Consider the following 16,472-nt stretch of genomic DNA (forward strand, 5'->3'; position numbering starts at 1 on the left):
AGTCATACAAACATGCGTTCATATACGTTTTCCTGCACCTGATGAATTCAGAAGGAAAAGAAGAGACTCATAAATAGCCTGGGAGTGCGTTTGCGTACATTTGCACACAGGCTTTTGCACGATTCCACAGAAAATCACACAGTCAGTCAGACACACCTTTGCTGAAATGACTAAGCTCTGAGAACTAGCTGGTGGATTGTGGGAACCAAAACAAACACCTTGTTCTGACCCACTTGAACTCGAATCACTTCAGGTGTTGCCACTAACTAGTCTGCACAAAAGGATTGGCTTTAGCGTGTAGGCCAAGAGCAACATTTATAATGGAGGTTTGGTGGTGCACGAGGGAGAATGCAGCGCTCGACGACTCGGTCGACATTTGTGGATAGGAAACACAACAAGCCATAAAAAAAAGAGTTGCTTTTACTGGAAAAAGTCTGCAAAAGATTTTCTAGAAGCATTACTGTGAATTCCCAGTGAAGATGGGCGTGATTCATGATGAAGGTTTGGACTAGTAAGGCTGAACATGTTAAACAAACAAACAAACTCTAACATAACTTTCCGGCGAGGAGTCAGTGATGCTCAGAGTTTGTCTTGACTGCACCTCCTCATCAAAACAGTGAACACACAACCTTTCCAGGAGGGAGGTGAATTGATGACAAGCAGGTTTAATTAAGAATGAGCAGTTTAAGAAAGCTCCATCTCAAGCGTGTCTGCAGTCAGCAGAGGGAGGCAGACACAAAGTAACTTCCTCCGGCACTCAGAGAACAACAAAGCGAGTATCGAGTCACCACAACACTATCAATTAAAATACTTATTTACAAACATGAAATAAATCCCAGGAGTCCTCCCTTATTAAAGTCAGCCCAGGTCCAGAAAAACAAAAATCAATACTTCTCTTTGAGGCGAAGTCGGTACCTGGCCATAGTAGGGCTGCAATGTGGAATAGTAGGCATAGAACCTACTATGATGGGCTTCAGGTGGTGAAGCAGCTTGTCCCCCGTGCTGCGCACACGCACACACACACACACACACACACACACACACACAAACACACACACGTTATTGTAATTACAAAGCCTTTGGCCTCTGAAAGACTTGTCGGTAATGACGTCACTGACTGGAATTGCGCAGGATGCAGAGAAGTCGAGCGATTGTGTTTAAAATGTGTCCAAAAATGTTTCTTAATTGCTGCTCATCATCGAAACAATATATTTTCCTCTTAAAGTGAACAGCTTGTGATCAGTCTCTAACCTGCTGCTGTGCGTTTAAACATCTGATCCCGACCGCAGGTCGAAGCCGATATCTCTGTTTGTACAGCCACGCACGCCCTCCGCGCAAACACTGCGTGTGACTGACGAGTGGAAAGCCCTGGAATAATTAGGATCGACTCGAAAGTTGCTTTGAGCAGCCGATGCCAAGTTTTTAAAGGGCATTCAGCAGAGCGCGCACATTTCGGATTAGATTGGTTGTTCCGGAAATGCGCGCATGTCTCTGCAGATTTAGGGATTACGCCGAGCCCAACGGGGTTTAACCCAGAGGGACCAAGAGAGGAGAGAAGTAGCAGAGGTACTATCTAGTAAATATCCTTCATCATCAGGTACTCACGAGGCAGTTCCAGTAGCAGGAATACGCCATGACGGTTCAGGGACGCACTGGCCGGGGAGGAAAGCTTCAAACCTGCGCGTTCTCCTGCTTGGACCGCAAGATTATTCCTCCAATACCTCCCAAAACGCCCCTCCCAACCCGCACGCGCGCGCACACACACGCACACTTCAGGTATTTATCAGTCAAGTATGTCTGAGCTTATTGCTTTCTTCTGACTCATGTCACAGTAAAGTCTCTACCGGAGACGTCTGTGGCTCTTCCGCGTAAAGACCAAGCGCTGATGAGCATGGAGGAACACTCCCATATCCAAACACGCGCGCGCGCACACGCACACACACACGCACACAAACTTTTGTGATAATAACGCAACAATAGGTCAAGCAGCAACTTCATCGATCGACGATGCTGACGCGTAAAAACAGCGCATCCATCCATACACGGTAAATAATACGCACAGAAGATTTGGGGGAAATGACCCATTACGCAACAACCAGGGTCCTTTCTTCAGGTCTGGAGCGTTTTCTCGGGGCGCGCTTTGTGTCCATCAGCCCGGATGGAGCGCGGCCGAAGCCCGGAACGTACCTCCTCTCTCTCCGCGTTTTTCTGGAGGCCATGGCCTTTCCTCTTGTGCGGCATGTTTGAGACGCGAACAGATGAACTCTCCGAAGCTTCCTTCCTCACTGGCCGTTTTGGGAATGAGAGCCCCAAAAAACTGACTGATCTACCACTTGGCGCAAAACGCGTTGCCCCTCTCGTTGCGCGACACTTTGGCGATTGGCGAATCGATCTAAACTCGGCGACAAGCGGAATGTTTTTGGCTTTTTGTGCGCGGAGGGAGTTGCAACAAGTAACGCCTTTTTCTGTGTGATGTTCAGTCACAATGGAACGTGATAAAAAAACACACGCGTCGCCCTCATGAGGTCACGTGGGCTGTAAGACTCAAAGTTTAAACTTTATTTTCTTGTTCTTCTTTGACCGTCAGTCTCTCAGATGTGTTTATCAATTTGTAAGACTATTCTGTGCAGGAAGAAGTCGTGGATTTGGCTGTTTAGACTTGAAGGGACGCGCCCCGTGATTCGGGGAAGAGTTGAGTCACTTTTGATCTTATCCTCCTCGGTCAGCTGGTGTCACTCTGACGCCCCCTGGAGGGCAAAAGAGCTCCAGCAGGCGGTCGCTGTGGATTTGTAGAAATCTATTAAAAACGTAAAGTCTATTCTTTACAGCCCATCAGGGCTGCAAACATCTTTATCTGAAAAAAACACTTTTAAAAGTTTATATTAAAAGAAAGGACTACAAAATGTCAAGGAAAAAAATGTTAAAAATATTTAGTTAATTAATTAATACAATAATTAGAAGCGTTTTTAGAATATTCTGAGGTTAGGGCCCTACTGGAAACTTTAAAGAGCACTTTAAAAACACCTTTTTGTCTGCTTTATTCTGACGTTTGTCCCCTTGAATAAATTAAGAGAGCAAATCACTTCTTCTATATTGTTGTTACTTGAATTCTATGTTGTTACTAAACACCAGATGGAGCAGTGCTCCTAATCTCATTGTGTAGCCACTATGCAAGGACAATAAAGGCTTTCTATTCTATATCAATCTCTCGTAATAGCCATGCTGATTTGACTGATATGAGTTGATGCTGAAGTCAAAAAAGAATACAGCAATACGATCAAACTCATTGATCGGTGGACTTTAAGTCTGATCTACCCTTCAAGGGTTCACAGACTTTATCGCTGATTTCAGTAACAGGATGGGTGGCGGGATGGAGGGATGGAGGGATGGAGGGATGGATGGAGGGATCGGGTGAGTGATGTCTCAGCTTCAACCATTCCCATTGCCACGATGCCCTTTGTAAACGGAACCTGTCTGACATTCACACTTCCTGATAACTCTCCAAACCTGATCACGTCCTCAGAGTTTCTCACCTGTGAAGTGATGCCAATCTGTTTGACACCAGAGCGACATTTCTGGAAGCGCCCTCTGATAACGGATGACATTTGTACGTTTTTATCTGAGTTATAGTGACATAAATGAAACAGATTCGGGATCTTTTCTGACTATGCTCTTATTCGTCACACAAATAAGAGCATATCCAAATGAGAATATTTCTGTCTGTATGTGCATGTTTCTTTTACTTTTTACTATTTTATTTCTACATTTCTGCACCGGGTGTCTTCTCTTTTGTATTTACACACTTCTGAAGCATTTTTAACGTTGTCTTTTCTTACCGTTTCATAACTTAAAACTTTGGTTTATCCCAATTATTAAAATTAGTAATGTGATTGTGATCTATTTTTTCCTTAATTTTCCTTTTTAATGAAATTCAAAATGTGAAGAATCTGTCTGTGAAAGATACGGATATAAATGTCAGTCATTTTGTTTCTGAGTTTTCTGATGCTGATCAAACTATCATGCAGCTATTTCTTTTAGGCTTAATCACGTGAGAAGGAAACTGAGTTGAATCTGTGCTTTCTGATAAAAACATATTGTATAAACAAGCTACCGCATTTTAATATTTTCTTTTTCCTTTACTTTGAATTTTAAAGCATGCAACGCCCTGCAAAAAATCTATGTAATAAAATAGAAAACCACAAAACAACTCAGTCATAAATGCACTCTGAGATCCAGGCGGATGCTCACCTGAAGTCTGCTCATCTATTTGCCACACCTAATTGACTTTGGTTGAATAACTGTTTGTCATCTTCATGTGCATCATCCTCCGGCTAAAAGCTGGTACTTTCCTCTGTTGTGTCCCTCGAGAGCTGGAAAAATAATTACCGGTAGCTGACAAAACACAGTTCGACTTCTGACCCCATCTCTGCCAGGTTTGCGTTGGCGTGTATTTGTTTCTGTGTGTGCTTCCTCTCAGAGTGAATGATCTCACTGCTGCTGTGTTGAAACACACACCTGCTCCGGGCAGGATGCTGGGAATGTTGGAAAACGCTGAAACGCACACCTGCTCCGGGCAGGATGCTGGGAATGTTGGAAAACGCTGTCAAAGATTTGCTGCTTTGTAATTAAACCAGAGATTGTCCACCTTGCTTGTATTTTCTTCCTCGGCTGTGCGCCCGAGTGTGCACTTCAGCCAATGCAAACAGTTGTTGCTAGGTAAAGGAGGATTATCATGCAGGTATGGTGAACACCTGTTTGCGCATGGACAGATGACCAAAGCGTTCAGTCATTATCAGCACTGATAACTTTTACTCACAATGACGAACAAGCTTCCTCTGTTTTTACACAAACACTGACTGTGTGAATTCATGTGGCGAGTCTATGACATTAACCTGCATAGTGGGGGGGGGGGGGGGGGGGGGGGGGGGGGGGGGGGGGGGGGGGGGGGGTTATTGTGATTGGGTCAGTGTGGAATCTTTATACACCAACCATAAAAAGTAAAAGGGAATCAGAGTTTATGTGTATTTTTAATAGATTTTGAATCCATAAACGGTGTTTTAATTTTACATTGTAATATTTTTTCCGGACCTCATTCTGGATCAGATCCAGATGGTGGTAAGATAAACCTCAGTCAATAATCAACTATTGAGGAAAGAATTTTGAAGCTCAATTGACTGCGACGTTAAAGAAAATGTCAAAGTGATCCAGAATCCAGGATCTCTTCTCGCCAAAATGTAATCCTCTGTTCCTGTAACATTCCCAACATTTCTTAAACATTTCATCAAGATCCGTCCAGAACCTTTTGAGTTATCTTGCTGACTGACAGACAGACAGACAGACAGACATGATTACATTACATACCCCGCCTAGAGGATAAAATGAATAGCACCGAGGTTAATTCCCGTCAATTTTCTGGTAATGACTAAACAAAGGCCTTTTCCTGTTTTTATTCCTGTTTTTATATTTTATTTCCTCATGCAGAAACATTTCTATAAATTCAACATCAGTTCCTGGAATTCGTGATTTTCTTTCACGTCATAATGTTCGGCTTCATCTCATCTAATGTGAGTCTGTGGTTAAGAAGAGCTGTCCGCGGTGCTGACCCCCCCCCCTCTCTCTCTCTCGCTGTCCTGATGACGTAGATTCAGCGTGAGGACACAGAAAGCTATTTTATCGATTGAGCTCACGCAGTTTCTTGTATCGATCAGCTCTAGACCAAAACAGTAAAAGCTTCTGATTCTCTCACACGCAAAAAGAGTGGATGAGTGCAGCACCCGCCTCACGATGATGATGATGATGATGATGATGATGATGAGATGATGATCTTTGGTCCCTCCAGGGCCAAGCGGTGGGATATTTTTAGTCCCCCCCCCCCCCCCCCCCCCCGAAGGAGCTCAGGCTCGTGCACATCTCCATGAAGGTAGACGCCAAACTGACGTCAGAGCGCCAGTCATTTGACGTAGGCACCCCCCCCCCCCCAGCCGCGACCGCGCCGTGCCCAAATGATCATCATTTCCTTTCGGAGGAGGACGCGCATCCTTCCATCCCGGCCAACCTTTCCTGAACCGATCACAAGAAGCTTTATTGATTATCCACTCTTTTGTTTGGTTGCTTTAAAATAATTTCTTTCTCATCCGGTTGAGCTTCCTCTGAGATGGAAGTGAGATGTCGTCCCGCGGTGATGCGCTGTGTCGTTGCCGTCCTCTGCGCCCTGGTTCCCCGGTCGCTGGAGTCCTCGCTCGGGGACAGGCAGTACCTGAACGAGTGGGCGGTGGAGATCCCGGGCGGACCGGCCGCGGTGGAGGCGATCGCCAAAGAGCTGGACTACCAGCTTGTCCGACAGGTGAGTCGGTCTCGACCCGAAAGAGACATCCTGCACCTGTAATCCGATTTATTTATTCCAAGCGGCGCTGAACGCAAACCGATCGTCGCCGTCTCATTTCAAAGAGAAACTTCAAAAGCAAAATGAATCGTGTTAATGAAGGGTGTCGGCCGTGGAGTGGGTTAAACGTTTTTATTCATCCGCGCACTGTTCAAACACTTTTTGCATTTTACTGTACATCACGGCAATCCCGCCGCCCCCTCCTCTCCTGCGCAAACACGCCATGCAGGGTTCAGCCTGGTTATAAGGACGGTTCGTTAAACATGTTTCCATGCCTCAGACGGCAATGATTAACCGGCTGCCATAGAAACCGAGGGACTCTGCTTTATACTACATCACAGTCATTTGGGAATGAAAGTGAGTTAGACTAAAGCATCAGGCACGTCTCTGATGCTTTAGTTTCTCTAAGGATTAAGATTGAGGCTCTAGCATGGCAATCAACCAAACTATGCATGAAGATATGGTACTATAGATATGGTAACTGCGCCAAGGAACAACAGTATAAATATATATTGAAGTAAAAAAAAAACATCCTGGATACACCCCTTCATCAGATCCGCACTCAAATCTAATTGGATTTGTCCCGATCCAAGATTCGTTCTTTGACAATCCACAGATAAAATACCACTTTATTCAATTTAACTCACCAGGAGTTCTTTATACTACATTCCCTGTAATCTTAAACACATAAATGGTTGATTGTTGAATTTTAGATTGTAGGACCAGAAACAATAGATATTAGATATTTGATTAGATATCTGTGGTTCCTGAGGGGCCACGCCCAGTCCTGAAATCTAAATCAGATCACTTTTTTTGTTTTTTTGCTTGGAATAAATTGAAATACTGTAAGTGATATAATTTCTAACCATCTTCTGTCTTGATACAATGCAGCAAACAATCATCACAAAAACGTTGTTCTGCTTCCGTCGCTCAAAATATCAACGCGTTCCGGAAGCTATTTTGGGAGCAATAATGTTCCTGCACCTGCATGATGGATCTCAGATGGCGGGCGTTATGTCATTTCCTGTCTCGTGTCTTCCTCTCTCGCAGATCGGGGCCCTGGAAGACCACTTCTTGTTCAAACACCGCAATCACCCTAGCAGAATGAAACGAAGTGCCGGTCACATCACCAGGCGGCTCTCAGAGGATGACCGGGTGAGTGGCCACTTTCGGCCACCAACTCCTCCCGCCCCGCCGGCAGCCATCTCAAAGCCTCCTGGGAAACCAAATGTCTGTGCTGGTTGTTTGAGCGCAGGTTCTGTGGGCCGAGCAGCAGTACGAGAAACGTCGCAGCAAGCGAGCGTCCTTCGGGGAGTGCAGGGACTGCCCGGTGGACAAGCTGTTCGATGACCCCATGTGGAACCAGCAGTGGTACCTGGTGAGTCTCCACAGCAGGACAAATCAAGCTTGTCTGACGCTGGTTGATGACATACATGAGAAATTCAACAAGTGGCTCAATGATGAATCTATTTCCTGCTGGTGTGAAGATAATTTGTGAATGCTACGTACCGCGTCCAGAGCTGCAGAAACGAAATGCTGGGGGTAGATATCCAGTCTGCTGGTCATATGTCGTGTCATTCGGGTCTGGCCGAGCCTTCTGTTTGCATGCAACTCTTGTCTCCTCCCCTGAGAGTCTCTGAAAGCGAGGCGTGTGCTGGAGAGCTCCTCGCCGCAAACCTCCACCCGCTCAGCAGGACGCTACATACATCTGCAAAGTCTTGGCATGTGTGCATTGGACTTCGTCTCGCAGTGTTTGCTTCTCCAAAGACGATGGGGAAACACAAAAACAATGAAAGAGTGTAATATGTCAGGAAGCAGTCGGAGCCAAAAGAGCCATTTGCTTAATCGGGCCATGTGGAGATGAGAGGGGTGGAGGGATGTAATCCAGCAGGATGGAATGGAGAAGCACACCATGCATTAAGTCAGGGTTTATTCGGAAGGGGAGGGGTTTGTGGCATCTGTGCACACCCTTCCAGATCCATTACTAACACGGTGACTTTTCGCTCACCCCAAAATCGGCGCTCCGAATGACGGGAGCCGTAAACTTGGGGATAAGGTTTTACATTTTTTTCTGTCCTGGCTAATCAAACCGCCAAATACACCACGCCTGAAGTCATTCTGGCTGTATATACATATACTGAATATAATTTCACACTGTGCAGATCTGCGTGCTGATCATGTCAGCCTATTCAGATATGAAATCACCATTCAAGGGAGAGAAGAGGGCGATTCAGCTTCCACCTCTCTGCACCTGCCGCAACAAAACATGAGTCCCACGAAACCAAACTGAGATGGATAGTCTGGAATGCGCTGTTAGTGCTGGTCTGTCATTCTGTTCATCCAGAGCTTCACGATGCATCCTCCTCCTCAAATCAGCGAAGGACGACGTGAGGAAGGAGTGACTGAAACACTAGAAGAAGAGGGGCTGCAGATTTCACCTTTTCTACGTGTAGCTGTGCTGTAATAAAAAGGGAAAGAGGTCAAAAGGCAATGATGTTGGCAGGTCGTGAGATGGTCGTTGAGGTGGGAGTGGAGCTGAGTGGGTCTGAGAGCAGGATGAGCGTCCTTATCAAAGGTTGAATCATAAGTTCATCAGTGAGTGACTCATACTTGGAGCTGCTTGTGCGTACGGATAGCAATGCAAGTCTGTGTTAATCGAGGGATCTGCGTCTGCCTGTGTGTGTGTGTGTATACCTATTTGTTCTACATTGAATTGCTGCAGAGAGACTTGCATAAACTGAGTCCCTCCCCCCCGCTACCAGCATCAACAAGTGAGTCATTTGGCGCCACACCAAAACAATCTCATTGTAGATGTGAGCTGGATCGCTGCTGAAACACATTCTGTCCACACGGATCAACGGAAGCGAAAGAGAGGCAAAGACAGGATGCCAGTGAGAGGATGGGATGAAAACAGGGAGTCAAAGACTGGGCGAGGTGGGGGGGGGATACATCACAAGGATGAGTCACATCTCAGGGTGGCGTTCTGCAGTGTCTGTGCATCATGCGGAATGAGAGAAAGAGCAGAACTGTGAATCATACTCTTCAGCAGGCAGGCAGGCAGGCAGGCAGGCGTCGGCTGCGCTGACTCTACGCGTTTCCGACTGATTTCTGGTTCTTCTCAGCCCCTGCCTGCTTCATGACGTGTGATTTGAAACAGCCATAGAGATTGATCTCTAAATATCAGGAGGTCTGAAATGGGGTCCAGTCAGAAGAAACTGTGGGTTGAAGCGCAGCCCTGAAAGTGAATAATCAGTCGAGTTACTGTGTTGAGTAAAATAAGAGCTCATATCATGAAGACCCTCTGGCTGCAATCTGCCTACGAGTGGCTACAGGAGTGGAGTCAGCCCAGTGACGAGTGAAAGAGCCAACCCTAGAGTAATGAATCTCCATAAAGGTCAGCGCAGTAGGCTGAGAGACCCGACTCTGGGTGACCTTCTCACTTCCATAACAATACTTAAAGAGCCTGTCTAGATGAAGAGAGAACATTTGCATTTTATTTTATTTTACTCAGAAATGTGTCGTTTTTGTCTTCCAGCAAGACACGCGGACGTCTTCCTCTCTGCCGAAGCTGGACCTGCATGTGATCCCCGTGTGGCAGAAAGGAATCACAGGCAAGGGAGTGGTCATCACCGTCCTGGATGACGGACTGGAGTGGAACCACACTGATATCTACTCAAACTACGTAAGATACCGTTTCCATGGAGACAGCCTCCGTAGTCTGGGTCTGCCGTTGCGTAGCAACACTGCTGGTGTGACATCTTGCAAGGAGATGAAGACCGTTTTAGGTCTTCTATCTGATAATCTGATCATGTTGACCTCTAGAGTGTTGTTGGTGAATAATTCATCCAAATTTGAATTTTGTTGTGAATTAATTGGGATGATGACAGAATTTGAATCTATTTGTAATTGCTCCCTGGTAAAGGGAAAAGCAGCTGGCGAAAGCAAACGTGACTGACAGGGAGCTCCACGTGATTTCCTCTCTGCATAGTTTCTCCTATCGAGAGATAATTGAGAGGCTTTGAAACCCACATCTGTGGTTCGGTTTCAAACGTGCTGCTGCCTCGCTAATGCAAAACAGGGAAGGAGAGAGGAAGACATGGCGACGGGGTGGATGGGAACAGCTCCCACTGTGATCCCATTAAGGCCGATTAATCAAAGAGGATCAATCAACCAAGATGCTCATCCTTAACAACGGAGGGAAAAAATTAACAGCAGTAATGGAAGATGTAGAATAACACATTAGACATGACTTCCTATTTAATAAGAAAATTATGTGTCCAGTCTTATTGAATTTGTTCGGAGAGACACAAATACATCAGACAGTATAAACCCAGCACTTTCAAGCAACCCATCATCTCAGGCGTCGCCTGATCATTTCCTGTCTGTTTCTCTTTCAAAGGACGCGGCAGCCAGCTACGATTTCAACAACAACGACCCGGATCCTTTCCCCAGATACGACTCCACCAATGAGAACAAGTGAGTCATCTTACTTCTGTTTTCTCAACAAATAATTTGCTGGCATGAGCTCGGTTATTCCAGAATGCATCCGGATGGGCGGAACATGGCAACAATGGATGACTTGTGTAAATGTAATAAAAGTAAAACTGAATAATGCAGAAGTTTCTTCATCTCACAAAATAATAAGGGAGGCTAAAACAGTCCAACATAATGAATGAATGGACAGCGATAGAGACGTGCGAGGACAGTGGGCATTAAACATGTAACCTGTTGGCAGACATGGGACGAGGTGTGCCGGCGAGATCGCGATGCAGGCAGACAACAACAAATGTGGAGTTGGAGTCGCATTTAACTCCAAAGTTGGAGGTAAGAACCTTTTTTTCTGAATATGAATGTTTGAGACGTTTTTGTTTTTGGGATTGAAATTCTTATTCATTCATCTGTGTGAAGAAATTAGAAAACAATAAGAACAGGCAACAAGAAAAAGGATAAAACGTGGGTTCGTAAAGAAGACTGCCTTTATTTAATACGCCTGCACATTCTTTATTCAATTTAAAGCCAGATTTACTGATGGAGACCTGATTTTTAAACCCAGTGGTTGCATAAGGTCACTCTCCCAAATTACTGCCCTGCAATCCAGCCAAACAATGGCTTGTGAAGGTCAAAGGTGACCAGCTGGTTTGAAGTACAGCTGCCTCTTAAGCTGCAACTTAAACTACCTGTCTTGACATTTTCAACCACATTCCCCCAAAAGATGTGGGAAAAAAATACGCTGAGGATGCATCCGCCGGTTTCAACACCGCTATGCCATGAATAAAAACGGCTTCTCTCCACTAAGGGATTCGCATGCTGGACGGGATTGTGACCGATGCCATCGAGGCCAGCTCCATTGGGTTCAATCCCAACCATGTGGACATCTACAGCGCCAGCTGGGGACCCAACGATGATGGCAAGACCGTGGAGGGGCCGGGCCGCCTGGCCCAGAAGGCTTTTGAATATGGCATCCAGAAGGTAAACAATGACACACATTCAGCTTTCGAGTGCTCAAACTGGAGTTCCTGATGGGATACGGACGGAATCACTACGGACAACGTATTCAACTGCTGACGCTCCTGTTGAGCCCCCCCCCTTGTCCGTCTTCAGCTCTCTCCGTTTTCTTTTGCAGGGCCGCGGTGGGAAAGGCTCTATCTTTGTTTGGGCATCGGGCAATGGTGGTCGTCAGGGCGATAACTGTGACTGTGACGGCTACACAGATAGCATCTACACCATCTCAATCAGCAGCGCCTCCCAGCAGGGCCTGTCCCCGTGGTACGCTGAGAAGTGCTCCTCCACTCTGGCTACAGCGTACAGCAGCGGAGACTACACCGACCAGAGGATAGTAAGTCAAGACTAAAATAATCATGCAAGATAAGGGTTATTTTATAGGACATCTATTTCACATAAAATATGTAAAAAAGGTTTACTAAATTATGACTTTTTTCCCAATTTGATTAGCATAAACTACCATTTCCAAAAGGCCTTTTGTTCTTGCTGGATGAACGCTGTCCACTGAGTGTCTTTTTAGTGCCAATATATTCTATATTCTCTCTTCCAGACTAGTGCTGATCTGCACAATGAGTGCACTCAGACACACACTGGGACATCAGCCTCCGCCCCACTGGCTGCTGGAATATTTGCCCTGGCACTGGAACAAAAGTATGCCGTGTGTTCACACGCCACATTTTCATCCGATGCACAAAGGAATACCGTTTGTTTCTCATCTGTCTGCCTCTTTGTCCGCCTTCCCTCCTTCAGCCCAGATCTTACGTGGAGAGACCTACAGCACATTGTGGTCTGGACCTCAGAGTATGATCCTTTGGCTAATAACCCGGGTTGGAAGAGGAACGGCGCCGGGCTGATGGTCAACAGCCGTTTCGGCTTTGGCCTCCTGAATGCTAAAGCCCTGGTGGACCTGGCTGACCCGGTCGCCTGGCGGCACGTGCCTGAGAAGAGGCAGTGCATCGTCAGGGATGATTCCTTCCAACCCAGGTATTTTTTGCTACCCTTTGATCTCTGTTGAAAGTGTAACGATTCAGAGTTCACACAAAATTTACAGGATTGTCTTGCATTTTTGAGAATTTAAGTTATTTAAAGATAGAGCTCTTCAGTTCCAATAAAGCAAAATGAATCAAATTGCATGAGCTATTGAAAACACACCTGTTGCTCCTTGAGTATAGTTGGGACAACAAGAACGACAGCTGAGTAGGTTTAGATTTTAAGTGAATCATTAATTGATGAATGGGATTAAATCTCTGCGTTTTAAAGTTAGTTGAAGTTATTTAGCTGCTTTACTTTGTCCTCTTTTTGACTTTGCATCCTTCCTCCAGTTGACAGCAGCTCTGGCCAACTGAGTTCGCATTCCTTTCCAGAACGTGTCCATTCTGGAATTTATTTAGGATTATGAGATTCAATGGCACCAGCAGAAACTTTCCCCATTATCTTGCTCCATTCTGCGTCTAATCCCAAGGATTTGGCTTCAAATTTCCCTCAATGCTTAGCGGTGTATAACCCCCTCCAGCTTTATGCCAGCTTGAACACTGAAATCCTTTCAATGACGTCCGGGGAAGCTGGGGATTAACGGTTTTTACAAATGAATGTCCAGAAGCATCCAAATCTGCCTGTGCATTATTATGCATGTTTGTTAAAACGGAATAATTTGTAATCACTGCCGTGGCGATAATACGCATCAGGAGACTAAGTGGAGAGCTATTTGCGTCTCTCACTCCTATTTTTATTCCCACAGGGAGCTGAAAGCAGCAGGGGAGATCGCTATAGAGATTCCAACCAAAGCCTGTGCAGGGCAGGAGAACACAGTCCACTCCTTGGAGCATGTGCAGGTGGAGGCCAGCATTGAATACACCCGGAGAGGAGACCTGCATATAACACTCACCTCCCCATCTGGTGAGAAACAAGCAAACACACACACATTTGCAGGAAATAGCTCTTGACTGATCCACCCCTTCGGATTTTCCCACAGGTACCAGTACAGTGCTGCTGGCCGAGCGAGAGAGGGACACATCCTCCAATGGCTTTAGAAACTGGGACTTCATGTCCGTCCACACATGGGGAGAAGATCCCGCTGGCACCTGGACCCTAAAGATCACGGATGCTGTAGGTCACGCTCATTTGGTGGCAGAGAACACTTTCCAGCTTCAATATTAATCACATGCCGTAAGCAAGAATGTTCGGAAGATTTTAACTCGTAGCTAAATACGTGAACTGGCAGCCAAACAACCTTCAGTAGATATAATGGCTGATGAATATTGCTGCGCCTGACCGAGATCTAACCGACATGATTCCGCTACTCAGTCGGGACGTATGGAGAACGAGGGTCGGATTTTGAACTGGAAGCTGATTCTTCATGGAATGTCAGAGAAGCCAGCACACATGAGGAAACCCAGAGTGTACATCCCCTACAACGCTGTGCAGAACGACCGCCGTGGGGTGGAGCATATGGACGACATGATGGAGGTTGGTGCAGAATTTTAAATTGAGCTTGTTGCTATTTGTAATACAACTGCATCTCGCTTCGTTTATCTAGTCAGTTGGTTTTAGTTCTTTAAATGCAGTTCTATTCATTTCATCTGGTGAATATTCCTGCAATGTTTTCCTCAGAAAATGAAAATCGGTAATTCATTTCATATATCCAATATCATCCAGCCCTTACATACCACTGATAGTCTGGTATTTGTGGTGATTATACAGTGAAATAACTGATTTCAGGCTGATCGCAGATCTGCTTTGTTGTACAGGAGCCCACACAGGCCCTTCTACCTTCAAAGACTAAGACTGTGCAAGCCTCCCTTTCTTCCAACCCAGAGATGGACCCCAAAAAGCCTCCCATTTCCCCTTCCACAGTACTGCTGCGCCTCCTTCAGACAGCCTTCAACAGGCAGGCCGCTGCCTTGCCGCAGCCCCAGTCCAGGCCCAGAGCTTCCTCCATCCGGGGGAAGCAGCAGCCATCCCGGAGCCTCACCCCCCCTGCAACAAGACTTCCTCCTCAGATGCTGTACCAGGCTCTGGACACGATCAACAAGTACCAGAACCCCGAGGACAGCATCTACAGTGACTATACCGATGGTTTCTATAGCAACAAGCCCTACAGGCACCGAGATGACAGACTGCTGCAGGCTCTGTTTGAGATGGTAGGTGATGATAGCAAGTGAAGGAGAGGAGAGGAGAGGAGGAAAAGGTGGAGTGATGTGAGAAGATGAAGAAGGAGGAGGAGGACAAGGATGTAAACTGTTCACCTCAGTTCTGTTCCCCCCCCCCCAAGAAATGCTGCAATTCTAATCTTTTGTCCTTTATTTGCCAATCACCATCATCAATTATTTTTCTCAGTGAGTCATGAGAATCTCCCAGGATTTAAAATGCAGGCTTATTTCAAGCCTTTGTAAAATAAGTCTTTATATCCACATGGTGAAAGTAAAATCTTAAATCTTAAGACAGAAGTCTCTCCATCCAAGCATGCCACCTTTAGTGTTTTGTGTTGCTATTATATATATATTATACAAAGACAATGATTGTAAATGGTTTTGAAAATGCTTAAACAGCTAAAATCCTTACTTTAAGAAATCCCATTTTGATTATTCAATATATTTATACCTTTAGTTCAGTCTAGATTTAATTCATCAATAAATAAAACAATTTAATATAATTGTAAAAATGAAAATAATGAAAGAGAAATTTCATCTCATGTGATCTGACCCGCTTTAACAAGATGTACTTCTACAAAACCAAAATATAATAAAATAGTTAAAGACTCTCCCAGTCTTCAGTTATATCCTAACATTCAGATTAAATTTGGGACTTCAGATCACTTTTAGAAGACAAATTCTAAAATTAATTTTGGCAAAATGAAAAAAAGAAGCTATTTAAAGTGAATTTTACTAGCAGAATATTTATTCTCAGGGTGTGAACAAAGCTCAAGAAAGTAAGAGAATCCTACTATGAATTAATCCAAGTATTAAAATAGAGCGTGTGAGGGATTATATATTATAAAAGTATGCAGAGGAGACTATACAGTCGTACCAATACACTATAAAAAGAGAGAAAACACAGCTAACCTCTACTGCTAACAGATGGGGCACCGGGACCTCTATAAGAGGGAGTAGAAACGCATTCAAAGTGAAATATAAAACCTTCTTGTGCAATTTGTTTGATTTTGTATAACTAAAATGCTGCATTAAATGAAATATTTTTCTAAGGATGCTCAAAGTTTATGGAAATAATATATACAGTATCAAACCCTTGAACAGTTTATTTTCTTGCGGTGTAGTTCACTCGGTAACTAAAAATTCGGTGCAGTCGTCACAGCTACAAATGAGCACTGCCAATACCTTCGCTCTCAAAAAGCTTTTGTGTGTTTCAGTGAATGTGCAAATGGCATGTTGTTTGTTCATCTGCAGTAGGCCAATTAAAAAGTTGCTTACATCCTGGACCTATTTTTGCGGTAATACTCCTTGTCTGGTATTATTTATTTGGTATTAATGGCCCTATCATGCTTCGTAGAAGCAGCAGAATCTGTAGACTAGGCGTTCTGCACTGCAACCTTCATGCACATTCATCTTTAACGCCTTAATATAAACGTGCA

General features: G+C 45.0%; 1 protein-coding gene across 1 annotated transcript; it reads left to right on the forward strand.

Moving 5' to 3' along the window:
* The first annotated feature begins 6,154 nt into the window (after positions 1–6,154).
* pcsk1 (proprotein convertase subtilisin/kexin type 1) lies at positions 6,155–15,045 on the forward strand. Its single transcript, XM_068742298.1, has 14 exons — positions 6,155–6,343; positions 7,433–7,537; positions 7,638–7,760; positions 9,918–10,064; positions 10,782–10,858; positions 11,118–11,206; positions 11,679–11,851; positions 12,006–12,218; positions 12,435–12,535; positions 12,635–12,868; positions 13,623–13,780; positions 13,857–13,990; positions 14,189–14,350; positions 14,632–15,045. Exons 1-14 carry the CDS (start codon positions 6,155–6,157, stop codon positions 15,043–15,045), a joined length of 2,319 nt encoding a protein of 772 aa, XP_068598399.1.
* The last annotated feature ends 1,427 nt before the right edge of the window (positions 15,046–16,472 follow it).

This window comes from Brachionichthys hirsutus, chromosome 8 (genome assembly GCF_040956055.1).
Source record: "Brachionichthys hirsutus isolate HB-005 chromosome 8, CSIRO-AGI_Bhir_v1, whole genome shotgun sequence".
NCBI classification, from domain to species: Eukaryota; Metazoa; Chordata; class Actinopteri; order Lophiiformes; family Brachionichthyidae; genus Brachionichthys; species Brachionichthys hirsutus.

Bases quoted from the DNA above. Each gene is read 5' to 3' on its own strand.
- pcsk1 (XM_068742298.1), top strand. From the start codon at position 6,155: ATGGAAGTGAGATGTCGTCCCGCGGTGATGCGCTGTGTCGTTGCCGTC. The intron at 6,344-7,432 runs GTGAGTCGGTCT...CCTCTCTCGCAG, and splicing joins ACTACCAGCTTGTCCGACAG to ATCGGGGCCCTGGAAGACCA. The intron at 13,781-13,856 runs GTGAGAAACAAG...ATTTTCCCACAG, and splicing joins AACACTCACCTCCCCATCTG to GTACCAGTACAGTGCTGCTG.